General features: G+C 39.7%; 1 protein-coding gene across 2 annotated transcripts; it reads left to right on the forward strand.

The window, feature by feature from the left end:
- Positions 1-3,462: 3,462 nt before the first annotated feature.
- zbtb24 (zinc finger and BTB domain containing 24) lies at positions 3,463-19,942 on the forward strand. 2 transcript variants are annotated; one of them, XM_004914556.4, is made up of 7 exons: positions 3,463-3,617; positions 9,531-10,483; positions 12,784-12,951; positions 14,776-14,859; positions 15,924-16,007; positions 16,095-16,176; positions 19,037-19,942. In XM_004914556.4, the coding sequence occupies exons 1-7, from the start codon at positions 3,478-3,480 to the stop codon at positions 19,818-19,820; spliced, it is 2,295 nt and encodes a 764-aa protein (XP_004914613.2). In that variant the 5' UTR covers positions 3,463-3,477; the 3' UTR covers positions 19,821-19,942. The 2 variants fall into 2 exon arrangements, with proteins under 2 accessions (XP_004914613.2, XP_002940597.2); XM_002940551.5 differs by lacking the exon at positions 3,463-3,617 and adding an exon at positions 3,741-3,798 and having other exon boundaries at positions 19,037-19,941.
- The last annotated feature ends 1,641 nt before the right edge of the window (positions 19,943-21,583 follow it).

Raw genomic sequence — 21,583 nt, forward strand, 5'->3', positions numbered from 1 at the left:
TTCATGGGCAGTGTAGTTATTTGCCCACGTCCATGTTCACAATGTGGTTGATGTTATGGCACCTGCATGTTCTGTTTGCACCAGTGAGTCAAAGCCTCAAATCTCTCTGCTTCCCTAAAACAAAGGGGCACTACAAATCAGAAAATAGACAAACTATAAAAAAAATGCATAAATAAAAGGGAAAAAATTAAGATAGCAGGTGCTTTAAATTGTTGCATTAAAATTGTCTATTAAAGTAGGACTGGAAGTAATTAGTTTCCACTTTAAATTAGAGTTTATTGCAGGGATTCTCTTCTGTGACGGACTGGAAATAAATTGAGTGGCAGGCCATAACAGCTATTAACACATCTTTTTCTGCTTTCACAATGTTTTAATGGCAGCCAGACGTACATCTAACTATGCAAACGGCACTGTAAGAGGATTTTTCAAAAAATCTCGATGACTGAAATGTAAATATATATAAGTAATAGTTTTACTTTTTTCTAGAAACCAAATCACAACGTGTGCAGAGATATCACTACACCTCGCATCTTTGACATCCTGAAGAGTAACGTCACTTCAACTAATGGTGAATACTTCCTAGATTTTCCATTTGTGAGCTCCAGCTGGCAGGCAAACAACCTATTACTTGCTTTTCATTAAAATTAATTACAGCAAAGCCCCAAGTGGCTGTTAGAGCATATCTTTGCTCATGATTTTAACAAAATGCAAAATGAAAGGTTGGTCAACCTGTGTCCCACCAGATATTGTTAAACACTCAGTACCCCCTGACACTATTAGCAGGCTGGGGAAATAGTTCAGTAACATCTGAGAGGCATGTTGCTCATGCCTGCTTTAGACTATGATATTCCTTTAACTATAAGTGGCTAATGTAGTACTAGAGGGAGTAGAGGGATATTTATAATGCATAGAAAGTGGGTATAATTGAAGAATCATATGTACAAGAGGCTTCCAATTTATGTGTAATTGCTCCTGGGTAAATGTTAAAGTGGATTTGTTCAAAATAATTGATATCATAAACCCAGTGACTCAGTTATCCCAAATCTCCTCCCAAAAATACATCTTCTTGGTAAACATATTTATTAGGCAATGAGAAAAAAAACCCTTTTTATAGCTTTGCTAAAAAGCAATAACTCACTCAAAGGAGATGGAAAAGTACAATCACTGGGGGGTGACAAAATATTAGGTTTTTGCACAACACCAACACATGAAAGTCAACGAACTCTTTTGGTATGACCTGGATCATGTGCAACTTGCTAGGATCATGTCAGGATATATTTTTTTGTGGGAGGTCAGTCATTCACATAGGCCAACGATCTGTAATGTCCAAAGACAAACTGGATTCAGTAAACAGTAGTTATTGTTAAGTTGGAGATCCCCATGGGCCAGACCTCTGACATAAGATATGTTCTAGTAATATATGCCATATTCAATATGTATGATTCTAGTGTTTTAACAGAAAAATATAATGTTACTAATTAGTCTCAAATAGGATTCTTTTTTTTTTAGTTACATTTTAAAGCAATACTGTCATGGGATAACCTCAGTTAATAGAGTTTCTCCAGCAGAATCCTGCATTGAAATCTGTTTTTCAAAAACAGATTTTTTTTAAATTAAATTTTTAAATCTCACATGGGGCTAGCCATAGTCTTCATTTCCCAGGGTGCCACAGCCATGTGACCTGTGCTCTGATAAACTTCAGTCACACTTTACTGTTGAGCTGCAAGTTCCCAGCAGCCAATCAGCAGAACAATGGGAAAGTAGCAAGCTAGCAGCTCCCAGTAGATATTAGAATAGCACTCAATAGTAAGAAATCCAAGTCTGGCTTGGGACTCCTCCAGTTACATGGGAGTAGGAGAAACAATAGGTTACCTGTAAGCAGTTCTAATGTGTAGCACTGGCTCCTTCTGAAAGCTCAGACTCAGGCACAATGCACTGAGATGGCGCCTACACATCAATAATACAGCTAAAAAATACATTTGCTGGTCCAAGAATAACATTTTAAATGGTAGAGTGAATTATTTGCTATTTAAACAGTGTAAAATATAAAAAAGTATACCATAAAAATCATGACAGAATCCCTTTAAATTAGACCACAAGAAAGTTTCTCTATGTTTTGTGTTAGGCTCATTCTACATGTGTAGTGCTTGCTTTACATACTGGAATGCATTTGATTGTAATTTTGTTGGGTATAATGCTCATTGGTTGATTTGGATAGAGCTTACTTCTTGTGTGAACAAATAACCTATCATCTACTTTGACGTGTGCGACTGCATACCAGGGTGTGCACTGCCTCTTAAAAGTGTGTGACTTTAAGGGTGTAGTTCTCCCCTCATTCCATACTTTGACGTGTGCGACTGCATACCAGGGTGTGTACTGCCTCTTAAAAGTGTGTGACTTTAAGGGTGTAGTTCTCCCCTCATTCCATAGCTGTGCCTGTGTTCAGGGCTGCCGCTCCCTATAAGCAGAGTACGCAGTCTGCATAGGGCACCAACTCCCAGGGGGGCACCATACCAGCTGCTCAAAAAAATTGTTTTTATATATTATAACATACCCCCCAACACTGTCCCGCTGGTTTTTATAGTGCATCCCGCTGTCCCGGATAGTTCAATCAATCTATGGGGGCACTTACTATGGGGGCATTGTCTATGGGGGCTATTGGGGGCACTTACTATGGGGGCATTGTCTATGGGGGATATTGGGGGCACTGTGTGTGGGGCCCCTATAGTAGGTGTTTTTTTTATTATTTTATTTTTACTTCCGTAATATTTGAGGGAGGGGGCACAAAAGTAAATTTCTGCTTAGGGCACCCATTTGGCCAGCAGTGGCCCTGCCTGTGTTTTATAACTAAGCCGATAGGATACACAGCACTACTCATGACATATGCTTGTCCACTAAATTGTGTGAGTTTCAACAGGAAAGTCTCCTGGAACGTGTCCATTTTTCCCTTTGGGTTTAATTCTTTTAGCATACAAGAGTCTTTGGATAAACAAACGGGTCAGTCTGACTTGGTAGCTATGGGCCAGCAAAGCGTCAAATGAATGTTGCCCAAGATAGTGGCTTCTTGCAGCTATGTTTTTTTAATCTTATGTATTTATATTAGGGCTCACAGCACAGGTACAGCACTGTATTTTGTGTCTGGTGTCACCCTAAACAAGGCTGTGTAGGTAAAGCAACCATATTAATATTTAAAGATATTTTATTTATATGACATTATTAGAAAAAATAATATAAAGGTGTTTCTTTAAATAACATTTTTTGTTACAGAGGGTAATATACAATTCAGATTCTCTCCTTGATATCCCAAGCAAAGTTGATAGGTTCGCCTTTCATTTTTTCACTACAAATCTTGTCAAATTTCTGCTTTTGTGCGACAGTCATTAGGTTTTTCTCCCTAGCTATTCTACCCTTGGCCCGTATCTACTGTATGTGCTGTTTTCAGTGTGACCTCTCAGCTCAAGCCACCCTGCGCACTGAATGCCAGACTCTGTGATGGGAGGGGGAGGAGACCCGCCCTGTGAGCAGTTCAGGAAGGAAGGCCTAGCAGGGAGAGGGGGAGGTTGGAGCAGAGCTGCCGGCACAGGAGAGAGACACACAGGGACGCAGGCAGGCTTAATGTAGGTTGTAGGGGACTTTGTGGCAGCTTAGTGTTTTTTTCCAGGAAACAAGAAGGGAAGAAAGGGGGAGCTGTATTGTGTGGCTCGTAAAATGAAATATTTCCCTTGTCACAGCATGAAAAAACAGAGGAATTGTCTTTAAGACTGAAGAAACTGCCATTGAATTGAGGGCTCCCAGCAGGTCAGTGATGAAGCGAGTCCTTGTTATGTAGAATCACTACTGCCCTATACATTGTATGTACTGACTTTCATTCTAAATAATGCATTCTCTCTGCAAATAAACATTTCCTCTGGTCCTGACAAACCTGTCTCAGAGTATAGTGTTGTTCTGTAGCAGCTAATGGGGGCTCAGTCCAGGATCTCCCACCTGTTGCAGAATAGGCTCAGACACATTATGAAGCAACGTATTCTATAGTTCTAATGTCAAAGTGAACATTTTCACAGCACTTGTGCTAGGAATAACCCCCCTCCCTTCAAAATCCAGATTTTTTTATTTTCATTCTAAAAGTACAAATGCATTAGTACAATTATAGTTTCATTATAACAGTGGGAAGAAATCAGTCCAGATGCAATGGTCTAATTTGACAAGTATCAATGTAGCTGTTTTTAAAAGAAAATGCTATAGCATGTGGCTAATTGGGGCTTTTGCTGCTGCTGTTTTAACCGTTCATTTGCGTTGGACACTGGCAGAAAATTAAAATGTCATCTTAAAACCCCGAACCAGTGGTTCATGAGCAACATGTCGCTCACCCACCCCTTGGATGTTGCTCCCAGTGGCCTCAAAGCAGTTTTGGTTGCATAAAAGAGAAAATCCAAAGAAAGCGGAGCACCACATGGTGAAAAATAAAAACAGTCTTTATTCAGTCATATTAAAACCGGCACATGTATAGCATCAGGACTTAAGCTTAACGCGTTTCGTGACCTCACGTCACTTCATCAGAAGCTTATAACAGTTCCAGTATGGGAGGAATTATTTATACCCAAATCAGCACTCTAAACGGTGCCAGATGGGATTAGCAAATGTATCAACCCTTACCCCCCTAAACATATCAGAAAAACCACAGAAACACATCAAATCAAATAGCAAAAACCATAGAAAAAGTATAAATCTATACATATATATCATTGTTATCAAAAAGGGAGTTTGTGCTCCGCTTTCATTGTTATCAAAAAGGGAGTGTGTGCTCCGCTTTCTTTGGATTTTCTCTACTTGTTTGAGGCCATTGGGAGTTGATCTGTGAGTAGCACACATGGATGAAAGGCGGTAAGTGCTCCCGTGTTAATAATTATTTTGCGTTGGTTGCATAAAATCCCAGTGTAATTGCCAAGCAGAGCCCTCTGTGGGCTGCCAGTCAACAATCGGGCTATCAAATAGCCAAATATAGCTCTCATTGGCACCTCAAGGAACTCTTTTCATGCTTGTGTTGCTCTCCAAAACTTTTTCCATTTGAATGTGGCTCACGGGTATAAAAGGCTGGGGATTCCTGATTTAACCTAATAATATAAAATCTGCGGCTATGGCACTCTGGTACTTGGGTACTTTTACTGTCTGTGGCATATAAAGGGTAAAATTCTATCACTGCTTTATTTTTATCCATTGTAGGAAGCCATGTTAGGGCACAGGTATGCACTTACTGAGCACTTGCCAGAGCCAGTACTTGCACCCAATGCATACATGTCATGCAGATCCCAAGTACGCGCACACTGAATAAGTGTCCTGGCTCTTGTGCACTCGGTCAGTATGTGCATGTTCATGCCACAGCATGAACACTGACACAGCAGTGTTAGAAAGGCACAATATGGTTACAGCAGTGCTGTCCAAGTTCTGTGGCACTGAGGGCTGGAATTTTTCCGGCCTCCGTAGTGGAGGGCCGACAATGGAAGCTAGTTTTGACCACTCCCCTTTTTAAAACCACACCCATGTTATCGCATGACCATAGCCATATTAATGGTGGTAGTACAGCAAAAACCTGCCATACTCTGCCTGTGTGTGCCATACTCTGCCTTCCCTACCCTACCTGTGTGTGCGCCATACTCTGTCTGCCCTATGCTGCCTGTGTGCGCCATACTCTGCCTTCCCTTCCCTGCCTGTTTGTGCCATACTCTGCCTTCCCTACCCTGCCTGTGTGTGCGATACTCTGCCTTCCCTACCCTGCCTGTGTGTAAGGCACACAGAGGTAGCATAGGGCAGGCAGAGTATGGCACACACAGGCAGCCTACAGTGACGCAATGCTGCCACTGCTCCTACAGTCTGCACAATAACTATATATTAAAAAAACTTTTTAATTGCAGTACCACCTCAGTATATGTTCTTTTTATAGTGTGCAGGGTTTATTTTTGGGTTTCTACTGCTCCTCTGAGGTGTGAACAATGTGGGTGATTACAGCCTGAGCCTGAGGTGTGAACAATGCAGGGGATGAACAATGTAGGGATTAAAAGGTATATAGATTGTAAGCTCTACGGGGCAGGGACCTCGTTCATCTTGTTTCTGACTCTTATTGCAACTGTACCTTGTATTTATTTGTATTTATTGTTGTACTTTGTATTTATCCATTATCTTTAACCCCCTGTTTGTATTAATGTATTCTACTGTACAGCACTGCATACATAAGTAGCGCTTTATAAATAAAGATATACATACATACAAAAGGTGTGAACAACATAGGGGATTACATTTTTAAACAATACAGGGGGTTTACAGCCTGAATCTGAGGTGTTAATCATGCAGGGGGCCAGTACTGATACCATTTAAAGCTTACACAAAGGTAAGTTATCAAAGCAGCCAGACAGGTGGGGGTGCCACACAGAGGGGGGTTGCATGCGGCCCGCGGGCCACCAGTTGCACAGCACTGGGTTACAGCATAAGTGAGTGAAACAATTATTTTGTGACTTTTAAAGGAGAAGGAAAGGTTAAATTACTGGAGGGGGATCTTAATCATTTACCCTACAATATGGTTTCATTATTTCTAGTTGGGATCCAGCACAAAGTACTCTTAATAATAATAATAATAATAATAATAATAATAATAATAATAATAATATTATTATTATTATTGCGAAAAAGGATTTTTAAAAAAAAAAAAAATTATTTTCTTATAATAGAGTCTATAGGAGATTGCCTTTCCATAATTTGGAAATTTCTGGATAATGGGTTTCAAGATAAGCATAATATTTTAATTACAATATTATATGCATGCTTAAAGGGAAACGAAAGTCAAAGTCACTTGGGGGTGCCAAAATGTTAGGCACCCCCAAGTGACTTTAACCGCTTACCTCGTACCCCGGGCTGGTGCCCCTGTTAGGAGAAAACAGCACCAGCCCGGGGCACCTGGAGCGCAGCGCTTCCGTCTTCCTGGCTTCCTTTTCCTGAGTGCCAGCGGTGGGCGCATGCGCAGTAGAGTGAAAAGCCGACTTTAACATTTAAGTTCGGCTTTTCACTCTACTGCGCATGCGCGCGCAGCGAATCAGGAAAAGGAAGCGCCGGCAGCTACCCCGGGCTGGTGCTGTTCTTTCCTCACAGGGGCACCAGCCCGGGGTAAAAGGTAGGCGGTCAAAGTCACTTGGGGGTGCCTAACATTTTGGCACCCCCAAGTGACTTTGACTTTATTTTTCCTTTAAGCATTGCTAAACACTGGTATTTAAAGTTAGCAGGGAATAAATAAAGAATGACCTTGTTCGTGATATTTTGTTTATAAAACTGTCATAATGTTTTTATATACACCAGGCTTCTTTATACTTTCATACTGCACATTGCAGTAGGCTAAATGCCAAAGCTCTTTTGAAAACATGGGTGTGGTTTGAAATAGGTGCAGTTTTAAAAAAGGGTAATGGTCAACATTAGCAGCCCTCTACCATGTAGGCCAGAAAAATTCCAGCCCTCGGTACACAGAAGTTGGACAGCACTGACTTACCTGATAATTTTGGCCAGTGCCTTTGGTTAGCAGAAAACTGCACCAGCCTGGGGTACTTCTAAGTGAGCATTCTGGAGCTATCATCATCTTCATTCTTTAGTTGCCCTGGGCCAGTGCTGGTGCAGTAGAGTTAAAAAAAAATGGCTTTCACTCTGCTGCGCATGCTGTCCTGATGTGAAAAGGAACATGTTAGCTCCATAGTGCTCGCTCAGAAGCACTCTGGGCTGGTGCAGTTTTCTGCTAACAGGACTGGCCTGCGGTATCAGGTAAATGGTTAACCCAGTAATTTCACCTTTGCTTTTAAGACAGATTGTCAGATTTCTTAAATTTTGATACTTTAGTTCAGTGTTTTTCAACCTTTTTTGGGCAAAGGCACACTTGTTTCATGAAAAAAATCACGAGGCACACCACCATTAGAAAATGTTAAAAAATTTAACTCTGTGCCCAGCAGCAGTGCCCCCCTAGTACATTGGTGCCCAGCAGCAGTGCCCCCTAGTACATTGGTGCCAAGAGCAGTGCCCCCCTAGTACATTGGTGCCCAGCATCACTGCCCCCCTAGTACATTGGTGCCAAGAGCAGTGCCCCCCTAGTACATTGGTGCCCAGCATCACTGCCCCCCTAGTACATTGGTGCCAAGAGCAGTGCCCCCCTAGTACATTGGTGCCCTGCCTACGGCACACCAGGCAACATCTCGCGGCACACTAGTGTGCCGCGGAACAGTGGTTGAAAAACGCTGCTTTAGTTGATACATTGCCCAGCTCCTACTCCGCTTTACTAAGTTCTGTAACATACCAATGTGTACAGTTGATACACTGGTTGCTGGGCTTTGTTGATGCTACAGATGATCAGAAGCCAAACAGGAAGAAAAAACGCTGAGCTGTGTAAAGAAAGTTCCCATAATGCCTCACTCCTGCACAGACACCCAGACCAAGTAAACATGCTTATACTATGAATCAGCTTCCTGCCGATTGGCTCAGATCCACATTCCTAAGGGGAGAGAGTGAGTTCTTAGCATTCTTGAGGGAGGGGGGAGCAGCAGAGAGGAGAGAGCTGAAAGCTGTGTGTCTTTGGCAGAGGAAAACAGACACAACTAATCTTTTTACAGAGAAGTCAGTGCAGCATTTCTGTGAGTGCTTATGGCTGTATTTACACAGACCTTTCTGATAAAGCTTACTTAGTTTTTACCTTTCCTTCTCCTTTAACACGCCGATTGGGTCATCTCTAGACAGCATTTTCTAGACTGCCCAAGATATTTGTCAGGCATGCTCTAGTGAGTGCTTACAGGTATCAATAATCTGCTGACTTGGTTTGAAGGAACTTTATCATCCCATATATGGCTACCTCTAAATTGTTATACCATGTAATTGATTAGCGTTGAAGTGGGAGTTATTTTTATAAACATACTTTTACTGTGGATTTTCATAGGCTCCCATATGTATGCAATCGCAATAAAATGCATATTTCCAAAATAGTATTTTATTGATTTCTTCAGCAAGCAAGATAGAAAGGAGCATTCCATGATAGAGTAAATAATGCTATCCAAATAAACAATATATTTATGTTCCTAGGCAGGCCAAAGAAGAAAAGCGAAGGAGTGTTAGTATGGGAAGGTCAAGGCAACAACCAGAAAAAAAAGGGAGAAAAGAAATAAACTGGTTAAAATGCATATTTTACATTCTCTACATTGTTTAAATGTCTAAATACTACACAGTGAAAATACATTTATTTTTGTGATTGTGGGGGACTTATCAGGTGAAGCTGGTTCAGCAGTAGCTAGAAGGCAACAGGCTGCATAACTTACAGGGGCTTGTAGACCGTGAATTATTTGAACTGAAATATCAGTTGACCAGTAAATCAACATGGCTAGCTAAACTGAATCACACAGTTTTGCTGACAATATTTTATTTTTAATTGTTTGAAAAAAAAAAAAAGAAAAATCAGTTGTGTTGCTTACCACAATTATCATGTTCTAATGTTATGGTTTTGTTTTGTATTTTTGTAGACTTTGCAGTTATGCTCTTTTCGCATGGAAAAAAATGGAAGAAGCCACACTGGAGTTTCAACCAGTCATAGAGGTGCAGGTGAATATCAGTTCCAAAGCTCACACTGACAGAGTTCTCACCTGCCTTGAAGAGCAGAGAAAAAAGGATTTCCTCTGTGACATAACATTGATCGTAGAAAATGTACAGTTCAGGGCCCATAAGGCTGTGTTAGCTGCCACTAGTGAATATTTCTCCATGATGTTTGCTGAAGAAGGGGATGTAGGACAGTCCGTATATGTGATGGAAGGGATGGTTGCTGAGATCTTTGAAGCTCTGTTGCAGTTTGTCTACACTGGCAATGTCCAAGTAGGTGAAAAAGCCCTCCAACAAATACTGGCAACTGCACAGATTCTAAAAGTAGAGGATTTGGTTAAAGCATATGGCAATTATCAGGAGGATCAAAACACAGAAAAAATCTCTTCTGGTGCCCCAGTAATTACCACAACTGATAGAATCAATGGTATTCCTCAGAAACGTAAGAGAGGAAGGCCAAAAAAACACTGTTATGAGAAAGAGGGGGAGAATTCTCTTAAAACCAATGTGCAGCAATCCGATAAATTCACTGAACATGGCACAGAGCCTAGCAAAAGTTTTTTTAAAGGAAATACATCAAATGGTCATGAAGCAGCTCTGGCAAGTGATTCAGAGGAGGGCTTTCAGCTAAAGGGAGCCACCAGTCCAAATTTTCAGGAAGGAAATGCTCTCCTGAAGAGGCACAGCAAACGCAGACTGCAGAGATCCATCAAGTTGAGAGATTACAGACTTATGGAAGATAGAGATGAGTGTCACGCAGAGCCAGTAAAATTAACAAGCAAGAAGAGAAAGCAAAGTAGTCTGGAGGCTCAATGCAAGGACTGCGAAAAAAGTTTTAAAAATAATCACTTTTTAGCTATTCACCAAAGAATACACACGGGTAAGAAAATGCTTGTCTTAACATACACATGCCCAAATCGTAGGGTATGATATGCTTTAGAAATGGGGAGATTTACATCAGATCTTGTATCATGTATACTGTATATAAAGTCCACATTAACTCTTTCAGTGATTTTAAGTGTAATAGATATTGAAAACTCTATCTTTCTGTCCCTTTTACACACGGTTTCAAGTTTTGTGCATTCACACCAATTCAGTAGGTAAGCGGAGGTGTTATTTTTCTTATAGCATCCTAGGCAGTAAGGGGCTGTGAGGTTAAGTATGTACAAGTATGTTATCCATGAGTTGAGTGTAGGACCTACAGACTTAGTTGCCTGTCAGTATTCCACTGGTAAGCCCCCACAGTCCCCTCATCCCACTATTACATTTGTGGTAGTATTTACCTTAATTAAACATACACAAACATATGTAATTCTAATGCTGGAAATGGCACCTACAACATCCATGTGTTATTATGAATTACTTAACTAAATGGAAAATACAAATCTCCTTTACGAATCAGTGCTGTTTTTAGTACTTTCTTTCTACTATAATTACTATCTATTTAACCTGTTGTATTTCCTTCCTAGGCCCCAACCACTATAATTGTGGTGGAGAGAAGAGCAAATCCTTAAGAAAGAAGTAAAGGTAAGAGTAAAGTATGCATTTTCTGGGACTAAGAATGCATAAACTCTACAGCACTGCATTGCTCCTAAAGAATTGTGCACACCTTTTTAAATAATGTAAAGGGTTATATCTGCAACTTACTTGAATTCCCACCTATTTCTGCTCTTCAACACCTGGAAGAGAAAAGAAAACAACCAACATATCTTGTAACCTTGTGCTCAGACCTGGCAGAAGAAGCAAGCAGTACCTTACAGCCTACTTTTACATGTGGCACCTCAAGAAAAACACATCTTAAAGTTAAATGGCTAATGGTGATTCACTCTGTACTTGTGAGCCCTGGGCAAATCTCTTTCACCCATTTATTTAAAGGAGAAGGAAAAGTACAATCACTGGGGGTGTGCCAAAATGTTAGCCACTCCCCAGTCATTGTAATCACTTACTTTATACCCCAGGCTGGTGCTACTGTTAGGAGAAAACCGCACCAGCTCTGGGTAGCTGCAAGAGATCAATCCTCTTCCTTCTTCTGTCTTCGCGCCGCTAGTGCAGTAGAGCTTGTAAGTCAGCATTTTGACCCTACTGCGCCTGGGATTTGGAAGAACAAAGACAGGTGGAAGAGGATAGCTCACTCGCAGCTACCCCTGGCTGGTGTGGTTTTCTCCTAACAGGACCATCAGCACAGGGTATAAGGTAAACGATTACAAGCACTGTGGGGGGGGGGGGGGAATATCCAGCACATGCAGGACTGGTAGAGTTAATACATTCTTCATCCTACAAAATACATATACAAGATCCTGTATGGATGGATCAAATGAAATATGTTTCCTCCCAACTTCTTTATTAAGGATTTGTTCTTCATTCCACTACAAACTAACAGGAATATTGTGGCTGGAGGGTGAGAGAAGAAAATGCAACAGTTAAAGGCAATAATAGAATTACATTAATACAGACTATGGATTTTTCATTTCGGCAGGTTAGTCCTTATGACACTTGGATTTCCAAGCAGACAGGGCTAATATATACAGTGATGAGTATTTAATAAAGGGATTCTGACAATATATGAAAAGTCATGTCCATATCAACCCCAGGTCTTGATATCCTGGGAATGACTTTTGTATACTGTCAGAATCCCTTTAAGTAGGGTGAGGTTAGTACGGTCAAAAGGTTGTTGGGTGAGGGAATGTGGAAACCCACCAATTGGAGCCCTATACCCACCAGTGCCTGTATTCTCATCTATTACATTTGAGCTCTTCAATGCCCTACAAAGGAAAACTATGATGCTAGTGGCGTATATTTGCAGATGTTAGATCGCATGTTTGCTGTTAGTTCACTAAGGTTAACATTGTTAATAATTCAGGCCCATGACAAACAGGGCATTTTCCAGGTAACAAAGAAGCGCCCAGTAGTAGAAGTGCAGCCTGCTATTTACTAGAAGATGCAGATATGTTTCAGCTCATCTCTACTGCCTGAAAACTGCCTTTGGAGAATACACTGTATCTCCAATGGGTCTTGATGCTGGCTTATCAATAGAATTCTGCTATTGTGCAAATAAACTTATAATAACAATCAAGTGGGAAAGGACTGTTCATATGAGATTGGAATAAGTGCCAGAAAGGGGGGAAAACATTTGTTTTATTAGTTGTTTTCATGTTTTTTTTTTAAATTTGAATAACTTAGGAGAGCGGCCGTTCCGTTGTGCTGAATGTGGAAAGGGTTTCTCCCAGAAGCATTCCTTGCAAGTTCATGAACGCATACATACTGGAGAGAGGCCCTACACCTGTACTGTCTGCAACAAAGCATTGGCCACCAAGCATTCCCTCATGGAGCACATGAGCCTACATGCAGGTATACGGATTCTAAGAATCTTACTGAAGTTACTGTATTGAACATCATCACTAAAACTGAGGGATGGCACAAGCCGCTTCATATAAAGTAAACAAATATCATGCTGCTAATTAAGTTGAGGCTTTAAATACACTGAAGAAAAAAGGTCTTCCCTTGTCCCATCACAGTGCCATGTTGCTTAATAGCACCATTACTTGTGTAAGCTTATAGTAAATTAGCCCTTCAATTACCACAAGCTACACCATATTTTATCCCGGATGAGACTGGATCTTTCAGGGGTGAGCCCTCGCTTTGTATGGAGGCCAGGTGGATGTGTGTATTTCTCAATAAATGGGCGCCAGTGGTTCTTAACCTTGAAACCACGAACTGTTTATTTACACAGCCACTTAGGAGTAATTACAGCATAGAATAGGCAGGTAGCATTTCACAGCATAGGTAGTACTTACAAGAAATAGTCACAATAACCCTTTAGCTGCAGGGCACAATGGATTAACTCCCAGCTTTCAGGTTATGGCTTCCAGTGGAACCTGGGTGATCACTATATAACCCTAGGTCTGTACACTGTTAACCCTACTCTGGGCAATATTATACCCGGCTTAAAATGCCTCTACAATCCTGGTTGGAGCAAATGCGGCTCATTAAATAGCCCTGCCTGTCTATCACACCTAGGGGCTGATTTACTTACCCACGAACGGGTCGAATGGAGTCCGATTGCGTTTTTTTCGTAATGATCGGTATTTTGCGATTTTTTCGTATGTTTTGCGATTTTTTCGTTACCAATACGATTTTTGCGTAAAAACGCGAGTTTTCCTATCCATTACGAAAGTTGCGTAAAAAGTTGCGCATTTTTCGTAGCGTTAAAACTTACGCGAAAAGTTGCGCATTTTTCGCGTAAGTTTTAACGCTACGAAAAATGCGCAACTTTTTACGCAACTTTCGTAATGGATACGAAAAACTCGCGTTTTTACGCAAAAATCGTATTGGTAACGAAAAATTCGTACAGAATCCGAAAAAGTCGCAAAATGTTCGTTTTCAAGTCGGAACTTTTCCAATTCGGGTCGGATTCGTGGGTTAGTAAATCAGCCCTCTAGTGTGATCTATAACAGGAGATGGCTATTCTTTCTGAACCTACCTACTCCCAGATTCCACAGCCTGCCTGCTTATTCAGCAGAGACTTCACCAAAATGGCTGTCTGGCCTCATGGCTCTAGCCTTTTATACCACAGTGCCACCTTATGGACAAACTGTGAAAATGTACAAAGGGTCATGCTATGACCCAGGAACAGGGACTTACTTCCTATTACATTTAGGACCCTTCATAGCTGTCCAAATACTAGGGAACCCAGAGTTAGAAAAGGTACAATTTACCAGTTCCCTACACTTGCATGCATATCTTCCTACTTAAGGTGTTACCAGTTAGATGCAGAACTAAAATTTATTTGAAGTAAAAATGTGTTTTCGAATTATTGTGTCCCTTAAATGTGAACAGGTGCCGAAACTCTCAGAGGCTACCCTACCTGAGATAAGACAGTTGAACCTCAAGTACATCATTAAGAAGTTAACCTGGCTCGTAACTTATATTCTTTAAAATTTTAAATGTGCACCATGTTCTTTAATTTTTACCTAAACTATACATTCTTGTGAACCTTACCTGTTGTCTCTTTTTTTTATTATAATATTAGGAAGCACAATCACCATTCTGTCCCTGCAATTTTAACCCAGCTGTAGCCTATAACAAAAGCAGAATTGTTGTTTTATTGCAACAAAGGTACCTAATGTTTAGTGTGAAATGGCGCTTTAAGTGCACTGTCCTTTTTGCCCACAGGAAAGAAATCATTTACATGCGACCAGTGTGGAAAATATTTTAGCCAGAAAAGACAGTTAAAAAGTCATTATCGTGTTCATACAGGTGAGAGCTTGTGGCTCTGAGGCCACCTTTCATATATTTAGTCCCAATATGCAGTGTGCGGTGTCACTTTACGGCATGCTTTTCAGTAAGTGTAGTAGAAGTATGGGATCTATCATACAGAATGCTCAGGACTTATTAATTTCTGAATAAGGGCGGTCATGTAGTGATTAAACCATATTTTGTCAGGAGATAAAGTGCTTCGAATTGCTTGCTATATTGTAATCATCTGGAAATGCTGGTTTACCTATGTGTAGGCATTTGCCATTTGGGACATGAGAGGTGCAACCACAGTTGATGGTGCCGAGTTGTGAAATAAGAGGGGAGCAATTTTGAGCACCCTTGTCACCTGCCCCCAGAGCTACTAATCAAGAAGTAACCAAACACTCAAATCAGTACTTGTGCCATTATTTTAAGGGGTTTTTCTATAATGTGAAACACCACACATTAATGGGCTTCTTTCTCAGTTTTCAAGTTTGTGAATTTCAAGTTTGTTTTTCTTAATCAAATAAATTTGCATATAAAATGCTTGTTTATTAATAAGGAACACTAATTTGAAAAAAAAAAACTTGAATACTTCTAATTTCTTGAGTTTACAAACACAAATTTGACTTGACTTTGCCTAGGACAACTCCCATTGACTTCTGTAGAAACTCACAAGTTTTTAGATGATTTTAGAAGTTTTCAGTTTGTTTGCAGGTAATAAATACCAGACATTCGAGTTTTTGAAAAATACGTTTTCTTAGCGTAAAAATACTCAAATAGTGAAAAAAAATCAAACAGAAATGTTGGTTATTTAAATAGGATATTTTAGGAAAGGGCAATTCTTAATTTGATGACATCTATGAAAGCAATTTAATGGTTCAAATGCCCCTTGTGCCTTACAAAGACACCATGCATTATGCACACAGTGCATTAGTTTTTTTTTAATCACTAATCTAATAACCCATCTAAAATAAATGGCCTGTACAGTATAGTTTTTTACAGAAGACAAAGACTTTGCTTCTTTAACAACTGACACTTTCAGTTCATTCAGAATGTTTTTGTTTTTTTTATATGATGCCAAGGTCGGACATTACCAGAATGTACTATTTGCCAACGGAAATTTATGGACAGTGCTCAGTTAAAAAAACACCTGCGTTCTCATACAGGTACAGAATGATTTTTCATTATTATCGTGTGGATCTCATAAAATTTTTCTTTACATATGATATAAATATTTAATTGTTTTTATTTAGGTGAAAGACCCTTTACTTGCGAGATTTGTGGAAAGTCTTTCACAGCTAAAAGTTCTCTACAAACGCATATAAGGATACACAGGTAATATAACTTTCCACCTGTCTCTAACACACAAAATATTGCGGTCCTGCTACTCAGAGCTGATTAAAAATGTATGATGAGTCAGGCAAAAAATGTCAACACTGATTTGATCGACTGAAGACAAATAAACAATACCTTAGTCTGTGAAAACTTTGCCCTGCGTCAAAGCCCAATGTCAGAAGAAACTGGGTCACTGACAACATACATGATGTTTTCTCTCACCAATAGAATATAAATGTTGTAAGTTAGTGAGAGCATCATGTCAGAATCCTGAGGTGCCCCATAGGAAGCATGTGGAAACTACATGCCTGCTGCTTCCTCCACTTCCTGGACCCCCCTAGCACCATTCCCCTAGGGGATCCAGCAAAGGTCACAGCCTGCTTTCAGTACCTTCATCCTCTACCCCTCCAGTCGGATTTGCAGCCTCATACCCCAGGTTGCTTAAAAAAAAAAACCCACAGTTTGGTAAATCTATGAATATTTAGCAGACTGGTGGCGTTCACATTTAGAATGCTTTTTTGCTGGAACACTACGAAATGTGGGGCATATAATGGGGTAATTTGCAAGCTTTGAGACAATTTCCAGAAATTACATAAAAATCACTACATTTAGCTTAGCTTTGCTGTTTGGTGCTTTGCCATTCAAAGACAAATTCACCCATTTTAGAGTCAAAGTAAGTCTGGAGTAGACTTACTTATTTGCAACTTTTACCACACATAAATCAGGTGGTGTATTTTTTTGTAGTAGCTATATATGCCATGAAATATACATGCACTAACTTAATTTTGGGGTCTCTAAATTCCAAATACTTTCGTGATCCTATGCACAATGGGCATCAAACTGTTCAGTGGACCCTTGGCTTTCATATTTAGGATGTGTTTTCTAGGTACCTAATGTTATGTGGGAAATAAGGTGCTTGAAAAGGGAAACTTTAAGGCGATTTTTTTTAATTTTCATAGTTACATAGTTAGTTACATAGTTACATAGGGTTGAAAAAAGACCAGTGTCCATCAAGTTCAACCCATCCAAGTAAACCCAGCACACTTAACCCACACCTACCAATCTATACACTCACATACATACACTATATATACAACCACTAGTACTAACTGTAGATATTAGTATCACAATAGCCTTGGATATTCTGATTGATCAAGAACTCATCCAGGCCCCTCTTAAAGGCATTAACAGAATCTGCCATTACCACATCACTAGGAAGGGCATTCCATAACCTCACTGCCCTCACCGTGAAAAACCACCTACGCTGCTTCAAATGGAAGCTCCTTTCCTCTAATCTAAAGGGGTGACCTCTGGTGCGCTGATTGTTTTTATGGGAAAAAAGAACATCCCCCAACTGCCTATAATCCCCTCTAATGTACTTGTACAGAGTAATCATGTCCCCTCGCAAGCGCCTCTTTTCCAGAGAGAACAACCCCAACCTCGACAGTCTCACCTCATAGTTTAAATCTTCCATCCCCTTTACCAGTTTAGTTGCACGTCTCTGCACTTTCTCCAGCTCATTAATATCCTTCTTAAGGACTGGAGCCCAAAACTGCACCCCATACTCAAGGTGAGGCCTTACCAGGGACCTATAAAGGGGCAAAATTATGTTCTCATCCCTTGAGTCAATGCCCTTTTTTATACAAGACAGCACTTTATTTGCTTTAGTAGCCGCAGAATGACACTGCCTGGAATTAGACAACTTGTTATCAACAAAAACCCCTAGATCCTTCTCCATTAAGGAAACCCCCAACACACTCCCATTCAGTAGACTTTTATAGAAACTGCTAAGTTCAGAAAAGGATTGCTGTTAGGTACTCAGGGAGTAGAAAAACATGATACCCATTTCGGATTTAGCAGAATGTGTACTTTTCAAAAATGTATGATTTCCTGGGGTAAAACCTTTGGAATCTAAAGTATATAATATCCTGCTGCATTGCTTTGAAAATTTGGTAATTTACTGCTGGGAGTTTTTGATCTATAGAAGCCAGAAATCTCCATAAAACTATACATATCTGGTATTGGCATGTTTGAGTCTTTCCAAATAAGTTGTATTTTTGTCCATAAAATAAAATATTTTGTGGTAAAAATCCCTATATCATGAAAAATAGCAATTCTTAGCAAAAAAATCATAGCAAAATCTTTTTTTTTGTATTTAAAGCTCTAAATCTTGTTACAGAAGTGGAAATACACAAAAACTCAGATTCAGACAGATTTAGAAAGCTCAGGTTCTCCTGAAAAAAATGATGTATAGTTTTTCTAGGTAAAGTAAATATTCCCCCCAGAAAATTACCCTAAAGTGAGAGAGCACCAAATGTTCAAAAAACTTCTGGCATTTAGTGCCAGGCCCAAATTTGTAGCAATCTGCAAATCCTGGATTACAAGATGGATTTCACAACTGAAAAGTAATAGAATGGCCATGGATAGGCATACTAGTCAAGGGAACACGGGGTATAGTGAGAGGCATATAAGGTTTCATATTTAGCTGTGCTGAATTTAACTTAGCTGCAGTATAAAAAACTCTTACTTTTCTTGGGATAGGCAGGGAGCAATTGGCTCATTGGGACCAACAACCTATACATATATTTTCCTAGGATGTGTTAATTGTTAAGTGTTTATTTGTTATGTAGACTCCTGAATTAATCTGTGGCCTTTTCCACAGCATTGTTTGCGTGTGATAGTTTATTTATTATGTTCTTTTCCTTTATAGGAGGTGACAGCTATTTTTCCTTACAATTACATGAGAGTTCCCCTTCTGGTTATATATTATAAATGATAACCATCTTCATGAATAATAATCTATGAAAAAAAATCTATAAAGATGGTTACTGCAATGAATGATTTTATTTCTCTTTTGCAGGGGAGAAAAGCCATACAGTTGTAGTATTTGTGGAAAGTCCTTTTCTGACTCCAGTGCCAAAAGAAGACATTGCATTTTACACAGTGGTAAGAAACCTTTCTCATGCCCTGACTGCAGTTTACAGTTTTCCCGAATGGACAACCTGAAGACCCACATGAAAATCCACAGCAAAGAAAAGCATTCTCAGGTACAAGAAGCTATAAGTGGAGGTGCTGATGAGGTGCGCAACATCCTTCAGCTACAGCAGTACCAGCTTGCAACAACAGATGGAGAGGAAATTCAATTACTTGTGACAGACACTGTCCACAACTTGAACTTTATGTCTGGACACGATCAAGGTATCAGTATTGTTACTGCCGATGCTTCCCAAGGGATAGCAGACCAGGCCAACAACCTCACCTTGATTACCCATCAGCCTCCTCCTTTGCACAATTTGTCTGTCACAACCCACCCTCAGCATGTGGAACATATTCACAACATGGACTTATTGGAAAACCAAGTTCAGTCCATGCAACCTAAACAAATGCACGTGATCACCTTCTCAGAGAAAGTCATAAGTCAGACTTCAGAGATTCTAATGTCTGAAACAGTCAGACAAATGCCACTGATCCATGGGCCTTCTCACCAGTCTCATAATCTGGGGAACCAAAGTGTCCGTGTTGCTGAACACAGGCAGCCCGATTTATCTGTGAATCAGGCTAGTCGGCATGGAACTGCACAACTCCAGCCACAGACTATTGTAATACATACCAATAACTCTTTCATAAACACAGAAAATTTATAATGTGGACAGCATGCATTCTGTGTTTGATAAAAGCCTTTGCAGTGAATAAACTTAAAGGAACAGTAACACCAAAAAATGAAAGAGCTTTAAAGTAATAAAAATATAATGCACTGTTGCCCTGCACTGGTAAAACTGGTGTGTTTGCTACAGTAACACTACTATAATTTATATAATAAGCTGCTGTGTAGCCACGGGGGCAGCCATTCAAGCTGGAAAAAAGGAGAAAAGGCACAGGTTACATAGCAGATAACAGATAAGTTATGTAGAATACAATAGTGTTTTATCCGTTATCTGCTATGTGCCTGTGCCTTTTCTCCTTTGAATGGCTGCCTCCATGGCTACATAGCAACTTATTTATATAAATTATAGTAGACTTTCTAAAGTAAACACACAACTTTTACCAGTGCAGGGCAGCAGCACATTATATTTTAGTTACTTTTATACACTTTCATTTTTTGGTGTTACTGTTCCTTTAAGGTAAAGGGCAATTTGGATTTACTTTATTGGCTTCCTGAAAACAAAAGAAGAGTGAGTAAAGCTCAACGTGTGTCTTGCTAGTAGTAATGCATAACTGTGTTTCCTCTGTATGACAACTGCCAGTCAGTAGGCCAACAACAGCTTGTTTGTCAGCAACAACCAGAAAATTTGAACCACACTGAAAAGAACAATGTATACAGTTAAACATATTTGTGTATGCAGGGATGAAGGTTTGCACTAAATTGTAATCAGGGGAAATATAAATAAAATAGTCTGTTTAAGAATAAAGTTCTTATATAGTTTTCCTTAAAATAGATAATCCATAATCTCAATATGTGTATTTTTAAAGATGTTTAAAGGACATGTCAAACCCAAAAATGATGTTTTGCCTAATAAAACATAATTCTAAACAACTTATTAAAATTATTAGTGCTTTAAAAGTTGCTTGTAAATGTAATTGCTGTAGAAACGCCAGAGCCACCATGGCAGAGAATAGAAAAGGACAAGCAGCTGTGCGACTAATCTCCTTGAAATGCCATCCCACTGGCGAGAATGTAAATCGACCGTGGGATGACATACGTGGCGCTGGGATTTGCAGAAGTCACAGAAGTTGCATTGAGAGGAAACTTCCGCGACTTCGGCAAATTGCAGCGCCGCGTATGCCATCCCACCGCCGATTTACATTCTCGCCAGTGGGATGGCATTTCAAGGAGATTAGTTGCCAGCGACAAGGTAGATTTGTCGTGCTGCGACTAATCTCCCCTTGTGTCACAGCCCTTAATAGCAGTTATATATACAAATAACTCAGAAACCAATACAAATATGTAATTAATGTATATTGCAAAGTTGCCTAGAATTAAGTTTTCCTTTATTGGGCAAAAAAATAATTTTTGGGGTTGACATGTCCTTTAAAAGACATAAAAAGGTTAAAAAATATGGGCTGTACTACTTTTCTTTGTGACCTACTTGTTAAAATGTATTTTGGAGGAGACCATTAATGTTTTTTCAATTAACATCTGACTAGGAAACAAATGTAATATATTTCCATATGGAAATGTCATTTTATTTTTTCAAGTTTTTGCAGGGAGCCATCATAAAGTGCAATAATACAGTTTATTAGGTGCAACGAATGGAGAATCCAAGGCTATGCAAGTTGCCATGTGTATCACAACATTAAGCTATAGAAAAAGGATTAATACTCTGTGTTCCATTAAACTCTTTTAACACACTTTTGGGGTTGTCTTGATTGTTTTGTTCTTTTTTTAGATGTTCTATTTTATAAAGAA

The sequence above is a fragment of the Xenopus tropicalis genome, chromosome 5 (genome assembly GCF_000004195.4).
Source record: "Xenopus tropicalis strain Nigerian chromosome 5, UCB_Xtro_10.0, whole genome shotgun sequence".
NCBI classification, from domain to species: Eukaryota; Metazoa; Chordata; class Amphibia; order Anura; family Pipidae; genus Xenopus; species Xenopus tropicalis.

Excerpts from the sequence above, each read along its gene's own strand:
- zbtb24 (XM_004914556.4), top strand. The coding sequence starts at position 3,478 with ATGCCAGACTCTGTGATGGGAGGGGGAGGAGACCCGCCCTGTGAGCAG. Across the intron at positions 10,484-12,783 it reads TCACCAAAGAATACACACGG|GAGAGCGGCCGTTCCGTTGT; the intron begins GTAAGAAAATGC and ends TGAATAACTTAG. Across the intron at positions 14,860-15,923 it reads TCATTATCGTGTTCATACAG|GTCGGACATTACCAGAATGT; the intron begins GTGAGAGCTTGT and ends TATGATGCCAAG.